Source organism: Alligator mississippiensis, chromosome 13, assembly GCF_030867095.1.
Source record: "Alligator mississippiensis isolate rAllMis1 chromosome 13, rAllMis1, whole genome shotgun sequence".
NCBI lineage: Eukaryota > Metazoa > Chordata > Crocodylia > Alligatoridae > Alligator > Alligator mississippiensis.
The window spans coordinates 35833160-35853688 of NC_081836.1; the positions used below are offsets into that span (position 1 = coordinate 35833160).

General features: G+C 44.1%; 1 protein-coding gene across 4 annotated transcripts in view; it reads left to right on the forward strand.

Moving 5' to 3' along the window:
- ABAT (4-aminobutyrate aminotransferase) overlaps positions 1 to 20529 on the forward strand; it is a 140205-nt gene that overhangs the window by 40515 nt on the left and 79161 nt on the right. For all 4 annotated transcript variants that reach the window (XM_006277138.4, XM_059716558.1, XM_019494760.1 and 1 more), the window contains exon 2: positions 3256 to 3387. In XM_006277138.4, coding sequence (XP_006277200.1) covers positions 3318 to 3387 — 70 coding nt within the window. In that variant the 5' untranslated portion in view covers positions 3256 to 3317. The remainder of the gene's footprint in view (positions 1 to 3255; positions 3388 to 20529) is intronic.

The following is a 20529-nucleotide window of genomic DNA, read 5'->3' on the forward strand; positions in this document are numbered from 1 at the left end:
TTTTCTGTTATTTTCAGGGAGCTCTTCTTAAAAGTAAAAATAATTCCAAAAGGTAACTTCAGACCTTTCATGAACATTATAACTCAACTGAAAGTCTAGGTAGGAAATTACAGATTGAGATTCATCAGCAAAAGTAAAAGCTAATCCAAAAATAGTGTAAAGCAAAAGAAGATTCTAGGGGCAGGGAGATGTTTGGAAAATAATACTGAAAATCACCTAATAGTGACAGTGGACAGAAAACAGATGCTGTAGTGTGATATGACAGCAAAAATAAAGCCAGGGTCTCTCTGGTTTGGACATGCAGAGTCATCTCATCTGCAAAAGATGCCAAAAGGAACTGCCCTGAATGGAGCCAGGCAAGAAGGCACAGTAAATTTTAGTTCCAGGAGTCTGCTATGGGTAAAAGTACATTGCTACATTATATGCCATCATTGCAGAAATGGTGGCCAAGTACCATTTTATTAATTTTCCAGATATGCTCTTGAGACACCATCTTGCGAAGAAAACATAGACGAGGTGTGCTGTTATTATGGCATTAAAGAACTAATATAGTTCTCAACAGGCTTGTTAATCAGTGTTGAAATAGGAAGGGCCATGGCTCTTTGGCCCTATAAACAGCTTCTCACTAGAGTGACACAGCCCTAGAGCCCATGCAATGAAACCAGTGTATAATGGCCCCAATAGCTTGTGCTTAACTAGGTACTCTGTGTGTAGTCTCACTGAAATTAATGCGTCTAGTCATCATGTGACATTAAACCTGCACTTAAGTCTTTGTTAGGGTCTAGCTTCTTTGAAGGAAGTGAAGAGGAACTGTGATTGGAAACACTAACAGGAGTAAAGGGGATCAAATTAAATGAATCTTGTGTTTTCAGTGGAGCAACTCTGATTTCTACATACAGGATGTCCACCCTTATTAAGTTCCTTATTCAAAATATATAAAGAGACTCACTTTTTCAAAATACGCAGTAAATATTGTGCAAATGTGTGCTTGCCTTGGAAGTCTTCGAAACATTTGATTTTAAATTGAACTACGTGGAATCTAAGTGAAACAAAGTGGCAAGCTGATGTTTTAGAAGACTTAAGGAGCTTTTCTTTCCACCAATGTAATCCTGTTTTTGAATTAATAGGCTCAGATTAGCATGGGCTTCTTGGAACTGGCAAAAAATTCACTGAAGTGTAAAGGGAAGTAAATGCCATCATAGCGAAAGGTAAAATGGAAATCAAACTTCTGGCCTTTTCACGCTTGTTAAGATGCATTTTCAACCTAGCAACAATAGATGAGCAGCTTCTCAATCATAAACATTTGTTCAAAATTTTGATTAGTGATACAGAAATGATGTAAGCAAAAATGCAGAATGCCTTGGTAATGTAGAATAAATGAAGTTTAGACAACCTATTTCATTCCATGAAATTTAGGGATGTTCTTCAGGGCTAGGGACAGAAATTACACACAAACTGGTGTAAGTGATCAGAATCTGGTTTAAATCTGTAACACAAAAGAAGTTCAGTGCACATAAATTGCTTTCAAAATGGCCAAAATCGGTGTAAGATAAATCTGGATGGATGTAGTATCAGACTTAACTGATTTAGTTAAATTGGTTTGTTGAACGGCCCAAGCTGTCTGCTCCAGCCAAGCAAGGATGTTCTCTAGCACCCCCTGGCTTCTGGCCTGCATCACCGCAGACATGTGGCTGCATTTCCAGAGTCAAAAGTGAATGTCTGTTCACTTGCTTATTGGTTCAGTCTGTGCAGCTTAGATTAACCTGTGAAGACTGAATCAATTCAGCCTGGGGCTTTTTGACTGTCTGTATTTAACCCAGAAAAACTGTACAGGACAAGAACAATGTTAGCTTTGGCTTGCACACTTAATCTGTATTGTAGTAATTGCAAGCAATTAGGAAGGAAATATAAGAGGAGGTAGATGTCAGCACAGAAACCAACCACGTGTCATGTCAGTACATAAAAAAAAAAGGGGCCTTTGCTGCCCTGAGTGGAGCTTGCAAGGTTGTAGGTTTAAGAATAAAATTTAACTGCAACTCCTACTCAAATGCTGAATTAACAGACTTGTTATCTCTGTTCCAGACTCCCGGCCAGACCTTTCCCCCAATTTTGCCAGGTGATTCAGATTAAGGCTGTTATATGGTCCAAGTCTTCATCACCCAGGGTCATTTAGATTCTAGTTTCTCCTCTTTGTTACTCAAGCACAAAAGCCTTGGCTTTGACATAATTGTGACCCATCATATTGACTGATCTTGGAGTTATATGGAGGAGCAACTAAATCTTTTAAGATGATTTGTTTCCTGTTACTTCCTAATACCTCTGCCATTTTCTAGGTTTGAAGCCCCTTCTGTTTGCAGAAAGTCTCTGCATACTATTTACAATATGAAGCCAAATGGAAGCTGGGGAGGGAGAATCAGAACTTCCCATAAACTATAATGAATCTAAATAGAAGATTTCCTTGGGAACTGTTGATATAGCAGTTTTTATATTCCTTATTTATGCTACCCCACCCTATGTACATCAAAGCAGAAAGAAAGAGAAATTAAAATGACAGCTGATCTTCTGTGCCACAGAGTATCTTAAGTGAGATCTTGAACCTTCTGGGTATTTGTAATTCCTGGAAGCACAAGGGGCACAATTTGGAAGTGGCCAACATGAACTGGAACTACTACAAGCAGGTAGCATAGTCCAGTGGTTAGAGTACTGGACTAAGACTCTGGAGACCTATTGTTTTTTGCTGGTTTTGCTTTTGATTTGTTGAGTATCTTGGACACTTAAGTTACCCTCATTGTGCTGCAGTTTTCCCATCTAAAAAATGGGGATATTGCTACTTGCTTCCTTTGAAGTGCCTTGATATGTATGGATGAAAGGCTCCTAGATAAAAGCTAGGTAATGATAAATTTTGTGGGGGTAAGGAAAAACCTTCCTCTCTTTCCCAGTGACCTTGTGTACTGTTCACCTCATTTCATGTTGCTTTCACAAAGTTGCCTGTGAACCCTGTGGCTGATTTAGGATGGAAGATTTAGGAAATGGTATCCACGGGACTCTTAGGCCTTGTTAGAGATAAGAGGTACAGATACAGTAATTTGCTTTGACAGGACCTAGTGAGACCTCCTGTTTCAATCCTTGGTTTCCTCTTGGCCTCCAGCAGCAAATGAAAGGAGAAAGCTTGGAAGACGTGTGGTGGTGATTGTGATGGCACTGTCCACAGGCTGTAGATACATTTTTGGTATGTTTTTTTTTCTTTTTTTTCAGAACATCAGCCAGAAAAAGGAGCTCTGTCGAGTTTGAGTCCTTTTGAATAAAGAAAAGGAAAAATGGCTTCGATGTTGCTCAGTAGACAGCTGACTTGTTCTCTGCAACAAAACTCCAGGCTGCTTGTATTTGGTACGTATTGACTTCATCCTTATGCAGAATATCACCAAGGTATTACTAATGTCATTTTTTTCTAGTAATGTTGGATCCTCCAGATTTTGAAGACTTGCCATTGTAATTTGGCACCTTTACATAATGTCTTCATAATCCAGGAGTATTGCAGATAATTGTTTTAAGTACTTCAGATTATGGAGGAATTTGTTGTTTATCCTGCATTTAGTGACATTGTACTGAATGAAACCAATTTTCTTCCTCTGCTTTCTCCCCAAACTCCTGAACTCTGCTGAGATGGGGCAATTTTCTGGTACTAAACAGTGTCGAAGTGAAAAATGAGCCTTTGCTGCTTCTGTGTGATGCTGCATAGCTTGTTTCATCAGAGTCAATAGAAGTTCTGCATGTCTAAGGACTTTTGGGGGTTCCCTACTGGAGAGCATATTACATTTCTGGAGCACGTGACTGACCAGTTATTTCATATAAGAGCAATGTAAAGTGTCAAGTAACTGTCTACTCCTAGGATACAATAAAAATTCTCACTTAGCCATTAGCATGTAAGATAGAGTGTCCTGTGTTTAGATACTAAGTCTGCAATCTCTTAAAAACAAGCATTTCATTCTTAGCCCTGAGCTTTTCTCAAGCTGCAGATTGATGTGGTATAATAGGAAGAGCAGTGTAAAATAACCTTTGGTTTATACATTATTCCATCAACTGAGCTGAATGGCTTACTATTTTGGCTAATAAATGTTAAATCCATCTCTATCTCCCCTCCCCACATACACACACACACACACCCCTTCACATTTACTCAAAAAAGCAAATGTCATACTGCAGGACTTGACTTCCGTTTTAAATCCCATACTTCAGTGAGCAGTTGACCTCTGGCTGAAGTGCACAACCAGTCTGATTTTGTGACCATTTAGAATACAGTAGGTTAGTGCTACAGTAGAGGAAACCTGGTACTTGCGACTCATTGATTGTCCACATTATATAAATGCGGCAATCTTTATGTCAGTAATGGGCATTGGAAAGTGCTTGGAGCCTATGAGCCCTCAATTGGTTGGTGCAACTTTGAACTCATCTCTCTGTTTTCTCTTTAATTCTCGGACTTCTCCTCCCCTCCCCCCCACTTGCTTTTTTGCTGCTTCCTACACCAGGAAAGTGAATATGCTATGCTGTACAGGGGAAACTTCAGGGGATTGATATGGAAGTTAATTCATTTCTGGGCAATAACTCACAGCCCCTGTGTGACATGAAGATAAGGTCAGTTACCTAAGTACTGGCCTGCTTTCCTCCCTCCTGTCTCCCCCACAACAGGAGTAAACCAACAAGAAAACTGCACCCTTGGGTCTCATTGACTATGTCGGGGGTGGACAGGTGGGCTTGCCCAGAATGTGTGCAACTGGGACAGGGTAAAGGGGCTGCACATGTGACAGCAGGGAACCAGGCTGCCTGTGTGGTGCATGTGGTCAGGAGCAGGGGTGGGGTCGGGTGGGGGGGCTGCATGCTTGGGGAGAAGGGGGACTGTGCTGCTTGCATGGCGAAGAGTGATTGGGGAGGGGTGGAGTATCCACGTCTGTGTTGCCTGTTGCAGAAAAATGTTGCAGAAGTGGCTGAAACACTTCAAAATAGCATCTCTTGAAATGAAGTTCTGTAGGGCTACAACCTGGATACCTGTTTAGGAGCATGTCACTTTTGGTTACATGTGTATGGGGACAGCATATAGGATCTGGGACCCAATCCATCCCCAAACTTCTCAGCTCCTTGTCTGTGAGGGGGAGAGGAGAGGCTTGGGGGATCCCTATCATCCCTCCACCCATGATTTCCACTCTGCTCGGGGCTCTCCCCTCTCCTTTACCTTCCATCCCTGTGAAGGGAGGAGCAGGAGAATTGCTGAGAGTAAGGCTAAAGTAGTTTGAAACAGTAATGGCACACTGGCAAACGTATGTCCCCTGCCTGAAACATTTCCTTTTGAAGTATTTCCAAGTATGTTCCAGAATAATTTGCAGGCAAGCTGTGTGAGAAAAGACTTGTTATAGAGATGCCGAATCTAGGAGTTCTCTTTTGTCTGGCTTTCAATTTAATAAATAAGACTCAGCTGTTAGTACTAGTGATGGGTTCATAGATTCACAGACTGCAAGGGGCTGAAAGGGACCTCACAAGATCGTTGGGACCAGTGCCCCTGCGCTAGGCAGGAAAGACAACTGGGGTCAGGTGACCATTCAGTCTTCTCTTGAAGATTCCTAGGGTAGGTGAATATACCACCTCTGGAGGGAGTTTATTCCACAGTCTGGACACCCTAACTGTGAAGAAGTTTTTCCTAGTGTTAAGCCTGAAATGGTCTTCCAGGAGTTTGTGCCCATTACTCCTGGTTTTCCCCAAGGGTGCCCTGGTAAACAGTTGTTCGCCAAACCCTTGATGTATTCTCCTGATGTAGCAGTAAGCTGCTACCAAGTCCCCTCTCAGCCTTCTCTTTTTTAGGCTGAAGAAGCCCAAGTCCCTCAGCCTTTCCTCGTATGGCTTGCCTTGCAAGTCTCTAATCATACAGGTGGCTCTTCTCTGGACTCTTTCAAACTTTTCCACATCCTCGTTGAAGCGTGGTGCCCAGAATTGGACACAATACTCCAGCTGCGGCCTCGTCAATGCTGAGTAAAGTGGAAGAATCACGTCCTTGGTTTTGCTTGAGATGCATCAGTTGATGCATGCTAAAGTACTGTTTGCCCTGCTGGCTACAGCATCACACTGACAGCTCATGTTCATAGTATGGTCTGTTATCACCCATAGGTCCCTTTCAATCATGGTGCTAGTCAGTTGGGCACCATCGAGCCTGTAAGTATGTTGGGGATTGGAACACTTTACATTTCTCAATGTTGAACTTCATCTGGTTCCAATCTGCCCAATTTGCCAGCCTGTCTAGGTCTGCCTGTATCTGCAGCCTGTCTTCAAAGCATGACCATGGTCCCCCATAACTTGGTGTCATCCAAGAACTTGGCCAGTCCGGTCAGATGGATCAGAATTGGTAGGTTCAGGTCTAAATAGTTTTCCATTTCATGTGAGCAGTGGTAGAGTCTTTTCTGTACTCTCATCCAGGCATTAATTTAATCTTGGGATGGGATCTGAGGCATGCTATCCTGGATCCTCAAAATTGGGTGCCTGCCATTCTAGAACTTTAAAGGGGTGGCATGTCAAGAGATCTAGGATAAAATGTCTCAGATCCCATTCCACATCTGTTGGCATGCAGGGAGTCCTGGAGGGGGAGCAGCTTCCCACATGTCCAGACATTTAGAGGGCACTCATGTAGCCCAGGACTGGGGAGCCACTCCCTTGTCCCGGATTGCACATACCCCTTTAAATTTCTTGGCATGTGGGGAGCTCTGCATAGCGCATCACCAGGCTTCCTGCAGGCCAAGAAGTTTAAATGAGCTTTTAAGCAGCCCTGCACAAGAGCTTGTCTCTGATGTAGGGCTCCCCCCGTGCTGGCAATTTTAAAAGGCGCAGGAGCAGTCCAGAACCATAGAAAGGCTCCCTAGGCCAGGCTTCCCATATGCCCTTTAAATTAACATGTCACACGTCCAAAGGGGTCAGCAACCCCAGACAGGTGTGCTGAGCATGGCATACAAGGCCATTTTGCTTGGCACGCCACCGCTGGCCTGCGCTCTGCGCAGCTGCTGCTAGCCACAGAGCCTGGGATGCTCCCAGTAGGCAGCTGGGGGCTACAAACCCTGCTGCGAGTAGCCCGGGCACCATGGCTGGCAGAAGCTATCCCAGAGCCTGGGCTGGCTGCAGCTGGGAGGCTGCAAACAGCTGCTGCCTCATTGCCCTGGCCCCGGCCCCAAGGGGCACAGTGCCAGCACCTGCTGCTTTCCCAGAGCCAGGAGACACCTGGGGCCACAGCGGTAGGCAGCAGCTGTTTGCAGTCTCCCAGCTGCAGCTTGCCAGGTTCTGAGTAGCTGCTGGTAGCCACAGAGCCTGGGCTGCTCCCAGCAGGTGGCTGGGAGGATGCAAGCCCTGCTGCAAGCAGCCCAGGATCTGTGGCTAGCAGCAGCTACCCAGAGCCTGGGCAAGCTGCAGCCAGGAGGCTGCAAACAGCTTCTGCCTCCCTGGCCCCAGCTGCCTCCCAAGCCTAGACCAGGCCCTGGGCTCTGGGGAGGCAGCAGGTCAGTCAGGAGGGCCTGGGGGAGGGCAGCAGGGCCAGGAGTGCAGTGTGGGCCTGGAGCGGCAGTGCACAGAGGGGCCTTACAGGGAAGTTGCCTGCTGCAAGCTCCACGCTGCCCTGGTCATACTTCCCCTGTGTGCACGGGGGCAGCACGGGAGGCAGCGCAGGGTTGTGCCCCCTGCTGCTGCCCACACTTGCAGGGAAAGTGTGGCCAGGGCAGCAGGCAGTTTGGAGCAGCAAACAGCTTTTGTGCGCCTCCCCACTGTGCCCTGCTGCACCAGCTTCCACACGCTGCTCTGCAGAGGCGGCAGGAGAGGGCAGCATGGCAGGGAGCAGAAAGAAGCCTGCAGCATGCACCTGTCCTGCCCCTCACACAGATTTGGGGGGCATAGGTCCGGCCTGCCCCCCCGGAGTGCATGCTTCTGCCAGGAGCTGGCCCCACCCCCAGCCTGAGCCCTCAGCAGACAGCAGCAGTGGGGGAGCCAGGTCCTAATGCTGCAGCAGCCACTGCCTTCTGTTGGGGGCAGGAAGCTGCAGACCTGGGTCCCTGGCCCCATAGCCCTAGCAGCTGGGGCCCCCCTCTGGCAGGGCTGAGGGGCAGGGGCTTTGCATGGGGGGCAAGGGGCATGAGCAGGGCTGGGTGGCTGTTGTGGGGGATCCTCACAAAACAAATACACAAGATCAAAAGTAGTATCAGAAGTTGTATTCATTGTCACCAGGTTTACAATTCTTAGAAAATCTGGTATTTACAGTAAAAAAAAAAAAAAAAAAGTCCACATTTATGATTATTAACTATAGTGATATGCAGTGCATCCTGCCTTGTACCCCCTTCCCTTGTTTTGTTTTTCTGGCATGCCAGCACTCTGGCACCTTCCAAGGTAGACCATGTGGTTTTTTTCAGTACTCCACCTTTACTGAGTAAGCATCTTTGTGGGTGATTTGCCATTTTCATTTCAAAATATGTTGCTTGAACCTGTGGCATGTTACAGTTTATCTCAGGATTAATATTGTAAATCATGCAATAAATGTAACAAACAAAGTACTCCCTTCTGTCCACCCATGTGTGTATACCACTCGCTTGAATGCTTTCTTGCTTTGAAAATCCAGTTGCAAAGAAGCAGGATGGGTCCTTTGTTGGGATGCTGAGCTTGAACTTGAGACTGGATTCAGTTCTCTCTTTTTCTACAGGTGTTTCCTGAATGTTTGTGGAAGTCATACAGTTTTCCAGGTCTCTATTCCTCAGCAGAGAAAGGGGTTGAGGAAAAACTCATTAAAGAGTGTAGGGGACTCAAACTACAGTAATGGGAGCCATATAGATACCTAATGCAATGTCTGCACAGTAACCTCTTCCTTCACCCTGGTAGCGCCCCTCACATGTGGTGTGCTGCAGTGGACAGGCTGCTTCCAAAACAGGAAGCCAGTTTAATCGGCCTGTTCCACATAGCTGTTAAAGTGGGAGTGGGTTCGTTGGCACTGTTACTGTGCTAATTAGCTCATCCCCAGCACCTTGCAAAGGCAGCTATGCTGTTGCCCCTTGAACAGGCTTCCCACATGGAGCAGTGCCAAGTGTGAGGCTGCAGGAATAGTGAGTTTAGAATGTAGCTATATCCTAAAATTGACAGATTACAAATTCATGAAGACTTCAATTTCTACTCCAGCCTTTTGCTGATGATAATATTCCTTGCAAAAGCTTTTTGCGAAGTTTTGCTTGTTGTTTTATAGGAGTACGGAGGTTCCTAATGTGAAATGCTGGATTACATAGGACTTGAGGCAGTGGCCTGTGCTCTTACTATATGTTGTGGGCCTGATTTTCATCCCCTGAACACCACTGTCATGCCACTATCCTCAGAGGAGTTAGTGCTGAATTACACCAAAGTGTGTGGGGGGGAGGGGAATTGGTCCCTGTGTCTCTTATGGTTTCCTGGAACTGTTTGGGAATCGGATATTTTCCACTGAAAATCAGAAAGAATTGGCAGCTTTGGGAGACTTGTAGAGTGGTGTCACCCCAGGATGGCCAGTAGCTTGCTGGCTGAGACATTCGCGGGAGACTGAGGTTCAAGTATCTGGTCTGAGCTCGGCAGTAACTTGAATCAAGTCAGGAGACTGACCTAAAATATTGCTGACTGCCGGGCTGCCAGCTCTAGGCAGGAGCATGCACCTGAGTCCAGCCCTGACAGACTTTTCTTTTGAAAACTCCTGCCAACCTTGTTGTGCAACATTTTTGCACCAAAATATTGTTTGGCTGCAAAACTCCCAACTGCCAGAACTATAAGGACTTTGTAGGATATGGGCAGTGGTTCTTGGATCCCCAAGCATTATTGAGGGTTCCTAGTTTTCCCTTACCGTTTACTTTCCCTTCTCCCTTGGGGAATGTTGTCCATAGCACAGCCTTTTTCTTTCCTGCTTTGGGATGGACTCTGAGGATGCATCCTTCTCTGGGAGTGTAATTTTGAGTGGAGCACTTCCCTTAATGCTGTTCTGGTGTGTCCAGTTCAATATCTGGAAAGACTGGCTGTGGTTCTGTGTTCTCAGGTGTTGGGATGGGTCTGTCTTAGCTCTTCTGATCTTAAGAACTTTTTCTGAGTTGCGGTCCAAATATCTTGGCCCCCTCCCTGGCAGGCTGTGCTCTTTGGTGTAGCAGTTTCTTCTGTACAGCCTGTTTGGGTATCTGATCTCTGTTATTTGTCTGGGGGAATTCCTGCCACCATTCCTGTGTAGTAGCCCCGGGTTGAGGAGGGACACTGAAAGGCAAGCAAGCTCTTATTGAGCTTGTTAGTATGTAACCGTGTCTAATGTTACACTGAAAGCACTTTGTAAACAAGAATCTCAGTTTTCAAGGAATTCTGCAATAGCAGCCTTTGCTTTGCAAGCAGCTGAGGCTGGGCTGGCCTTTTGCCACTTCCTGTTGAGATTCTATAGTAAGGGATCCTGCTCACAGCAGCTGAAAGGGACACTGGGAAGTCAAAATCCTTTTTATATTGCCTCTCACAGCCTGCCAGCTCCTAAATTTCCATTAAGTGAAGAGAGATTTTTTTTTAGGCTCAGTGGGTAAGCTGCTGAAATGCAGTGGTATGTCTGCATGTTATTGCATACTGCTGCTCTCTTGAGGCAAGGCAAAGACAGTCTGCCTCCATTAGGAAGGGAATCTCTTGGTCTACATGTTCCTGGAAAGGATGGTGGTAGTGGAACTAGTTATATTTTTCAAAGGATTCAGCATGTCAAGTTTTATACCACACCCAGTATCCTCTTCTCCGTAAGCCTAGGTTCTCCTCTCTGACTGTACTGGTTATACTCCACGTTCTCTAGTGAAAGTTCTGATTTACATTATGTGTTGTGAGGTCAGAATCAGAAATGGTGTTTACACCAGTCCTCTTAGTAAGAAAGAGGGCTCCTGGCTGTGTAGGATTACTGTATTTTCTGGTGTATTAGACATGCCTGAGCTTAAGATGTCTCTTTCCCTTCTCACCACCCCCTCCCTGCCCCTGATTAAATTGTGTCAGGGGGGCAGTTTTTTATATAAATTTAATTGTATATTGATCAACTGTGATTGCAGTGTTTTCAATTATTGTTCATTTTGTAGCATATTAAAGACGTAATATAACTTAAGTCTAAACCCTCTGGTGAGGGCAGGGGGCAGCAGGGAATCCCTGTCTTAAGCACGGAAAAAATGTGGTCAGTTCACACTCTACTTCTGAGCACAGATCCCACTATCACTACTCTTTACCACAGAGCCATGTTAACAGTTCAGCTGCTTGTGACTACTACATCATGATTCTCCTGCTAGGAGCAAAGCCAGAGATTCCTGGCTAGAGGGTTTTGCCCCTCCACTCAGGGTCAGACTGATCACCCTATTTGGAGTCGGGAAAGAATTTTACCCCATGGTTAAACTGGTATGGACTGTGGGAGTTTGCCTTCCTCTGTAGTGGAATGGCCTTCTACCTAGGACCTCTTGAGCTTATATTGACAACATTTCATAGGAACAGGACATTGGCTGCCAGAGTTCCCCTGTCTGACCTGTGGCACGTGAGGGTGTTAGGTCTGTGTTGTGTTAGGGTTGAGGGTAGTCTTACGTAGAGTTTAGATTATGGTTGTATAGGATGGTTTGGTTAGGAATGATCCTGCCTTAGGCAGGGGGTTGGATTAGATCATTAAATGACTTGCGGAGGTCTCTTCCAGCTCTACTTCTCTGATTCTATGAGTCTAGGTTGTTAAAAGGATGCACCTACACATTCACGTATGAGAAATCTTTGCCTGGAAGTTGCTATAGCAATGTGGAATATTATCTATTAGAAACTGCTGAGTGAGAACCCTAGTGAATGATGGAGGTAGCTTGGAAAACAAAATCAGAAAACTACTCTTCCCTCTCCTCTAACAAATAGCACCATTTTGTCACATTAAATGTGAGATTGTGCTAATTTGTTAATGCTGCTGAAGTATTTAATAGCCAACAAATAAATACACCTGTTGTGGAGAACTTTGAAAAGTCAGCAACAAATTGGAGGAGCAGAGTTTAATTTCTGACCCTCTTTCAACTCTAGATTATTTTTTCTACTAGAAGATCCCTGCAGATTATATGGAAGCTGTGTGTGCAGACAATTAGATTTGTTAGCGGTATTTTGTAAGCAATACTTCAGTGGAGTGCATTTATCTGAAGATTTCCGAAGTCCTGCCTGACAAGTGAAAAGGGCATTGTCTTCAATCATATTAACCAAACACAATTGAAAACTCCTCTTAGTGCCTGATCAGGAGCTACTGCTGTAGACACAATGTCTGCAAACTGTAAAAGGACCAGCTAATATGACTTTATAGGTGTTAACAATGCTGCATCTTTAAAGGGGCAAAGAGGACTTCACAGACATGGTAAGATAACAGATAGAGGATAAAAAACGTTTTGCCCTACAAGTTGTCATGGCAGGGGGCACAATTGTGTGAACCATATATTAGATCTCATTATGCCTTTATCTGCATGTGTAGAGGAGCCCTAAGATCTTAACAAGTAGTCAGCGGATTCATTTGACCTGTTTACTGTTATTTTCAAATGTAGATGACTAAAATTAGGTCCCATCTACAATGAAAGTTACATAGTAATGTGAGCTAAGGGATAAATTTAAATCAGTGTGTAGTTAGACTAATATAACTTGTGATATTCTGGTATACAAGCAGCTTCATTGGTTTAGTTAATGTTCTTGTGAAATGGGTTCAAGTTAAACAGATAAAAGCCGGCTTTGATATTTTGATTAGGATCAATGATTAGCAGGGAACCTGGTTGTCTCTGTTTTAAAAATCCAGAATTTGCTGATTTTTTTTTTAAAGTTCTCTGATATATATTTACAGTGTTAAAGCAATTTGGAAGCCTACCAGTGCCTTAATCATTATAATAACATATACATTCTAAATACCTATATATTTTGGTGTTTGATTTTTCTTTTGTTATCATGCTGCTGTCCTTCACTCCCAACCGACAGCCCCCCACCCTCACAGCCCTGCTGGTGCTCTTTACTCCTGACCCATTGTCCCCCATCCTAGCTGATGCCCCTCACTTCTGACTCACAGCCCCCTGGCTGTGCCAGTGCCCCTAACTCCCCCATCTCCCCAGCCCTGCTGGTGCCTCTGACTCCTAACTTGCTGCCCCCAGGCCCCAGCCCTCCAATTTGTGAGGAAGGGGGTGGGTGTGTGTGGAAGGGGTGTGGAGGGGTACGGTTATAGGCAGTACATGAGGGAGTGGGGGTCCAGAGGTGACATACTGGGGAGGTGGGGAGGGCACATGCTCCACTCCCTCCCCCAGATTGCTGCACCCACAGGGGAGCATGGGGCTACAGCCTGGCTAGACTAGCTCTCTGTGGCCCAGCAAGCAGGACCTGGTCAGAGAAGGAGTTCTGTACCAACATGACTGCCAAAGTGAGGCATGGCAGTGTGGAGTTGTGCACTCCCAGTGCTGCCAGGCAGGCAGGGGGCACCTCACCTTGGTGACCATGGCAGTGCAGCACTCCCTCCTGCACTGGGTCCAGGCCTCTGGCCTGCAAAGGCAACTCTTGCCTGGAGCTGGTCTGGCCAGGCTGTGGCCCTGTGCCGCACTGTGGGCACAGAAATCTGGGGGGTGGGGGCATGTGCCCCGCACCCACCCAATGCATTGCCTGTGATCCCCTGTGTTCCTCACGTGTTACCTGTGCCTCCTCTCACCCCCATAGACTTACCTGGAGGCAGCTGTGGGAGCTGCTGTCCACCACACTGCTTGGCTTCCACGTGCATGTGTGCATGTGCACATGGCATCCCCTTCCCTCTGCGTTCCATTCCCCCCAAGCAGCACCTGGCAGGCTAGAACTATGCCAGCCTGCAAGGGGAAACCTGTGGTTTCCCTGGCTTTTCTTCTTGAAAGAGAAAATTTGTGTTTCGCTGTGTTTCTCCGCAGCAAACAGAAAACCCATATCTCTGATGATTAGGAACAGTCAGCATAGATTCACCAAAGGCAAGTCATGCCTGACCAACCTGATTGCTTTCTATGACGGCTATGGATTTCAGAAAAGCAGTGCATGTGATGTACCTTGACTTTAGCAAGGCTTTTGATATGGTCTCCCACAACATTCTTGCAAGTAAGCTAAGGAAGTCCAGGTTGGATGAATGGACTGTACGGTGGATAGGAAACTGGCTGGATTATCAGGGTCAAAGGGTAGTAAACAGTGACTCCATGTCTAGTTGGCAGGTAATATCCAGTCGAGTGCTCCAGGGGTTGGTCCTGGGACCGGTTTTGTTCACTATTTGCATCAATAACGTGGAAGATAGAATGGAGTGCACCCTCACTCATGGATGACACCAAGCTGTAGGGAGTAGTAGATATGCTGGAAGGTAGGGCTTGGATTCAGAGACCTTGACTAATTGGAAAATTGGACAAAAAGAAATCTCATGAGGTTCAATAAGGACAAGTGCCAAGATTTGCACTTGGGACAGAACAATCCCATGCACCAGTACAGGCTGGGGACTGACTGGCTAAGCAGCAGCTCTGCAGAAAAGGACCTGGGGGTTACAGTGGACCATAAGCTGAATACGAGCCAACAGTGTGCCTTTGTTGTGAAGAAGGCTAACAGCATACTGGGCTGCATTAGTAGGAACATTGCCAGCAGATCAAGGGAAGTGATTATTTCTCTCTATGTGACGCCACATCTGAAGTACTGTGTCCAGTTTTGGGGCCCCCACTACAGAAAGGATGTGGACAAGTTGAAGACAGTCCAGTGGAGGGCAGTGAAAGTGATTAGGGGATGGGGTACATGACTTCTGAGGAGAGGCTGAGGAAACTGGGCTTATTTAGTCTAGAGAAGAGAAGACTGAGAGGGGATTTAATAGTAGCCTTCAGCTACCTGAAGGGGATTCCAAAGAGGATGGGGCTGGACTGTTCTCAGTGGTGGCAGATGACAGAACAAGGAGCAATGGTCTCAAGTTGCAGCAAGGGAAGTTTAAGTTAAATATTAGGAAAAACTTTGTCTAGGAAGGTAGAAAAGCACTGGAACAGATTATTTGGAGATGTTGTGGAATTTCCATCTTTGGAGGCTTTTAGGACCCTAGTTAGACAAAACTTTGGCTGGGATGATATGGTCCTGTTTGAGCAGGAGGTTGTACTAGATGACCTTCTGTGAATGGAGAACTATTTCCATATAACTACATTGGTATAAATGATAAAAGTTTCCCATGAAGATGAGTCATTAGCCTGCTCCTGGCAAATAATGTACATATATGAACTATGTGGACCTGTTCAGGTAATTTTCAGCCAATAAGCATTTTCTAGTTCTGAGGAGTAAAGCTGTTACCTGACCCTTGTGACATTTCAGATATTTTCAACCTCAGTAACTAAATACCTCAAGAAGTGCCTAAATATTTGAGTCTTAGTTTTAGAAAACACTTTTTGCTGCTTTTCCTGTTATTAAAGGCTAGAAAAAAAGAGAGAAAAAGCAGAGCGATTAGTCACAGTAAATGTCTCAGAATTTTTCAAATGTGGAAATGCTGTTGTATTTTAAGGATAGGAGCTAAAATGTTCAAAACCAGGTACTAACATCCATTTTTAGCCATAGGAATAGAAGCGACCAAGGTTTCAGAGCAACCCTGGGGCTTCTGTTGCATTCAGATTTCCTGATAAATTAACATTACAATATAAAACTTGTTGAGAAATAAAGCTTGGGATCTGCATCACATATCTGTTCAAGACACAAGCATGCTTGTACACACACACAGAAATTCTACCCAGAATAGTTACAGACAGTGACCCGGAGAGTCCTGATTCACTTGGAAGCAAGGTCAGTTACAGAAGGCAAAGACTTTGGCATGGTGTTCTGGGCAGGGACCCAACAAATTCAGAGTTCCTAGAGTTTATTCTGTGGGTATTGAATCAATTTGTTCACTTTCACAGTCAAGCTAGCTGGGATTGGGCAATAAGGTTTCGATTAATAAATAAGTGTTTTTCCCTTGCCCTTCCTATACTACAAAATGAGAGTTTATGTGGGTCTTTTTTGTACCTGATGCATCTGACCATAGTCTCTGCTATGAACATGTGTATTCAAGAAGGTTGACACCTGTTTAGAACACAAAATCTGAGTTTGTTTCCTCGCTATCATATAAGGCAAGGATTATTACTTACTGTGACGATTGTTTATCATAAATCCATAAACTTTTTCTGTCAGATTGAAAACTACATTTTAATTTGGGGATGTAGCTGTCCTCTCTGCTGTCCTTTTACATTTGTGCTAGACTGGATTTCCAAAGTGTGGTGAAAGAAGACCATTCACAAGCTGTTAGAATGAATGGCTCTAGGTCAAATGGAAGCACCTTTGGATGGGTTGGCTGAAATATAGGGAAGAATAAGTTTTCTCTGGTTCCTCTGCAGGGGGCAGGTATATGTGACACAAATTTCCAAGAGGCAGAACAAACAAACCAGGTGTTGATATGGCCCTCTGAAAACACAGTGGCTAACAAGCAGGCAAAGAGAATTCCCAGATGTGGGCCACTGTTATCTTGCTTACACAGCAGCAGTGCCTGTCAAACTGTGGGATCAGTTGAGAAAGAAGGACATTTAGTTTGCCCCTCTGCAACCACTGCTTTGGAAGAGAAGCCTCTGACCCAACCCCAAAGAACGTTTAAGCTTGGTGAGGAAAATGAGCCACAGAAAGACATGCAGTTGTGTTTGTCTAGCTCTGATTATTTCTTATGTAAAAGTAAGGTAAAGAGTTGTTGTGTGTTAGACTCTTCCCCTTTCCTGGAGGCTATATTTTGCTGTCCAATGATCTATATCCCTAAGAAGTATACTGTAAATCTAGTGTGCCTCAATGCTGGCACTCTGAGAAAGGTCAGGCCTAAGCCTAAGTAGGAGATGTGACAGGATGCTGGTCCATGGGCTCTATGAAGAAATAAAAGAGGACCTGTGTCATGGAAAAATGTCACAGAAACCAAGAGAAAAATCCATGTTGCCGCCTAAGTGGATATGGGAAGTTGCAGAGTTTGCAGGTCTAATGTATTGGAACCCAACACTGCATCCTGATGTGTCTGCCACAGGGACCCCTACCAAACCTCTTGTTGAAAATGGCCTAATCATAAGTTCTGCATGGACAATGACCAGGACAAGGGACATCAGTCTAACATGATAGTTGAAGGGCAGCAGCAGCCTTCCTTTTTTTCCCCTTGTATATTTGTGCAAATTAAGGCTGGCTGTGAGCTTAGCAGGAGAGTCATCACCTTTTGGATGTTGCTGTTGTTGTTACAGTCATTTCAGCAGAGCTGAGACCTGTCCCTAAGTATTGTAGTAGGATTTGTCCTGGTTCATATACAGAAGTACTATTTTGGGACATGCTGGGAATAATTGCATCTATTTTCTAGCACTTGAGGTCCTCATGGATGATGAGAGCTCTTTAGTATATGCAAATAGATTCTGGACCTGGAGCATACAAATATGAGTCAGAGCAGAAAGAGAAGAGATCTTTATGGCAGATCAGCCTCTTAACATTACTGTGAAGAATTGTCTGCCCACACTCCCAATTTACTTTGAAAATGTAAAAAAAATAATTCACTTGTCCTTTACACAGAGGGATGAGCCCCATGTGAACAAGGTGCAGAAGGCTGACAAAATAAATCTCCTGCTGGCCTTGCTTGCTAATGTCTTTACTCCTGTGCACTCAGCTAAAGGGGATGCATATTAAAAAAAAGATTAACATGGTTTTGGTGAAGTAACCCTGTTCTGATTTCCAATCAGTATATTTTCTGACTATCAAAGGTTTTGTCACCTATTCTATTCTTTTTTTTTCCCTGAAGAGATCTTTTTAAAATTTCTAACCAAGAGAAGATAGGAGTCATCTTCATATCCTACAGTCTTCCAAAACAGGCTTCTCTTGCTATGGCAAAGCTTTCCAGTGTCAAAGAAAGAGCCCCAAGGGAAAGGATTAAATCATCCAGCTCAAGCTTTAGCATTATCTCAAGAGGGGCGGGGAGCAAGAGTCCTCCTGAAAAAGTAGATAGTAATAAGTCAGGTCTGCCAGGATGCAGCTTCTCATTAATTCAGGTATTTGGTTAACTAGATCTGTTGGATTCTTGTTTGGAAGAAGTATAAAAATATTTTTGTTATACCAGGGAAACAGGCAAGAAGTCACTTGCTGTTAATGAAAAATGAAGTATTGTGCACTGCAGAAGATATCAAAGAAATGGGGAAAGCTGATGTTCATTTATCTCCCTTCTCACATGGGTCTCGGTTGTTCTCAGTCACTGATTATTTTTGAAAATTAAGTTGTTTAGACGAACTGCTTCTGAAAAAAATCTATTCTACATATTAACCAACATTTTCTAATCCAGTAAAATTGACTGCACTTCACACAGCTTTCTATGTAAATTAGGAAGCATTTACCTGCTTTTATTGAACTTAATTCCTTCAGTGCACCAGAATTTGCTTATTCACACATTAAGATGTATGAACTATGGTAATGTAAATTTAGGCAGCACTACACAAAAATATTATCTGTTTTTTAAGTGCCTTTACTGGCCCTTTCCAAACATCTACTTAAAGGAGTTTTTACTCTAAAAACAATAGCAAAAAATGATGCCCACTTGGAAAAGCTTTGCTGCTCTGCTGAGCATTTTTATTCTTTTTGGTGTTCCTTAAATGCCTGTAATGTCCTCTATTTTTAACAAAATCAGGGACTGTGATTGTGAGCTCAAGTTTGCTATGAGTTAATGGTTTAGTTGTGCTCTTGGCAGAGGTATCTAGTCTGAGCCCATCTGTTACATGGTGAGTTGGGGTTTGAGCTTCCCTCACTCTATGGCCAGATTTTTCTGGTTCTGAGAACCGTCACAAAATCCTTCAACATATTGCACTTATTTACTGTTCAATAAATCCAGCAATGACCTCTTCCTGACTCGTACTGCAAAAAAACACTAGCTAGGGGAGCAGGATGCTCCAGACAGCTTCCCTGGTGCTCACTGAATTATTAGCTTGGCCACTGGGGTTTTTGTGAAGGAGGGTGAAACAGACAGTGTTTCATGCTCCCTTTGCTGTACTTTCTAGTGCAGAATTTGCTGGTAGAGAGTAGACAATTTAAACTTATTCTGGTTTGTTTGCTTGCCTGCTTAACGGAGGAATGTCTGGCATCCTTAGCTCTCAAAATCTCTTCAGAATGTTTTACAACTATTCCCTCTCAGTTGGGGTCAGGGAAAAATAGTCCCAGTTTACAGATGGAAAAAAGCATTGGCCAAGGAAGTCAGACTTCTTTCAGGCTTGAGAGAAGGATAGTGTTCAGACTTGCATCCATGCAATGCATTTGTTACCAAGAAAGTGTTAGTGAGCCTCGTTACATCTGAATGGTGTGATTTTGTGGGGGAGGCAGTGGCCACTTTATTCTGTTGTTGTCTCGTCTCCCCCCCCCCAACCCCCCGGCCATCTCCCCTACTGCAAGTTAGCACTTGGGGTGGCTGTTCTGGTCTCCCCAGCTACTTCTGCTACTGGTCAGAGGTTAGGCTGCTGTTGAAATGTGTGATAATTTACCGGTCAGCATTGCCATTACCTTTTTTGCATTTCATATGTTTGGATAGTGGAATATTTCTGTAAATTCCTTTCACTGGCTCTTTCCATTCTATTTTATTGTGTAGATTTTTTTTCATTGTGTACTTTGAAGCAGGAATGTGTTTACTTCTGCAAAGTGCTATTGAGGTAATTAGTGTGAGCAGTGATTTAATATATATTGCATATTTATCTATCTTCAGTGTGTTAGATTTGTTGAAGCAAAATCACTTCCTAGAACCTGATAAACAGTTGTTGTAAAATGCAGTGTTTTTGTGTTCTGAAATATAAGGAAGCTGGAGCTCAAGACCCTGTCCAAATCAGGCAGAGCAGAGATTTGAACCTGAGGTACCAACACCCCGGGTGAGTTCCCTGACCTCCAAGTTCTTGGCTTTACTGTGGCTATTTTGCCTGCTTTCCTTTGTCTTCATGAAAAATTTCAAAATGGTTTGTTTCCTCCCAACTTGGAATGGGAAGAATTTTTGAAGTCATGAATATTTTCACAGGACAGAAAAACTATTTGTCAGTCAGTGCTGGTTGGAAGCCTGTTCTTCAGGGATCAGAAAAGGCTTTTATTAAAAAAAAAAACAAAACAAAAAACAACAACAACAAAAAACAGGAATCACGCACACCACTCTCTGTTTTTAAAGGCAAGAAGCAGTCTACATTGAGGCACAGTAAACTACAAACACTTGTGTGGCAGTTTAAATGACTTCCTATTGGAGAATAGGTCCCCCTGACTGTCAACATTTATTTACATTTAAATACCATCAAAGAAAAGAAGAGTAAGAGAGTGTGTGTGTGTGTGTGTGTGTGTGTGTGTGTGTAAAATATACATATAACTCTTTTGTAGCTATAGGCAGAGCAATTATCTACTATTATGCTCAAATCAAAGTAGTTTCTAGACCTGTCCAACTGAATTTAAAAGCTAACATGAATTTAGTTAACATAGCTACAGGAAATATCTGTGTAGGATACTGCT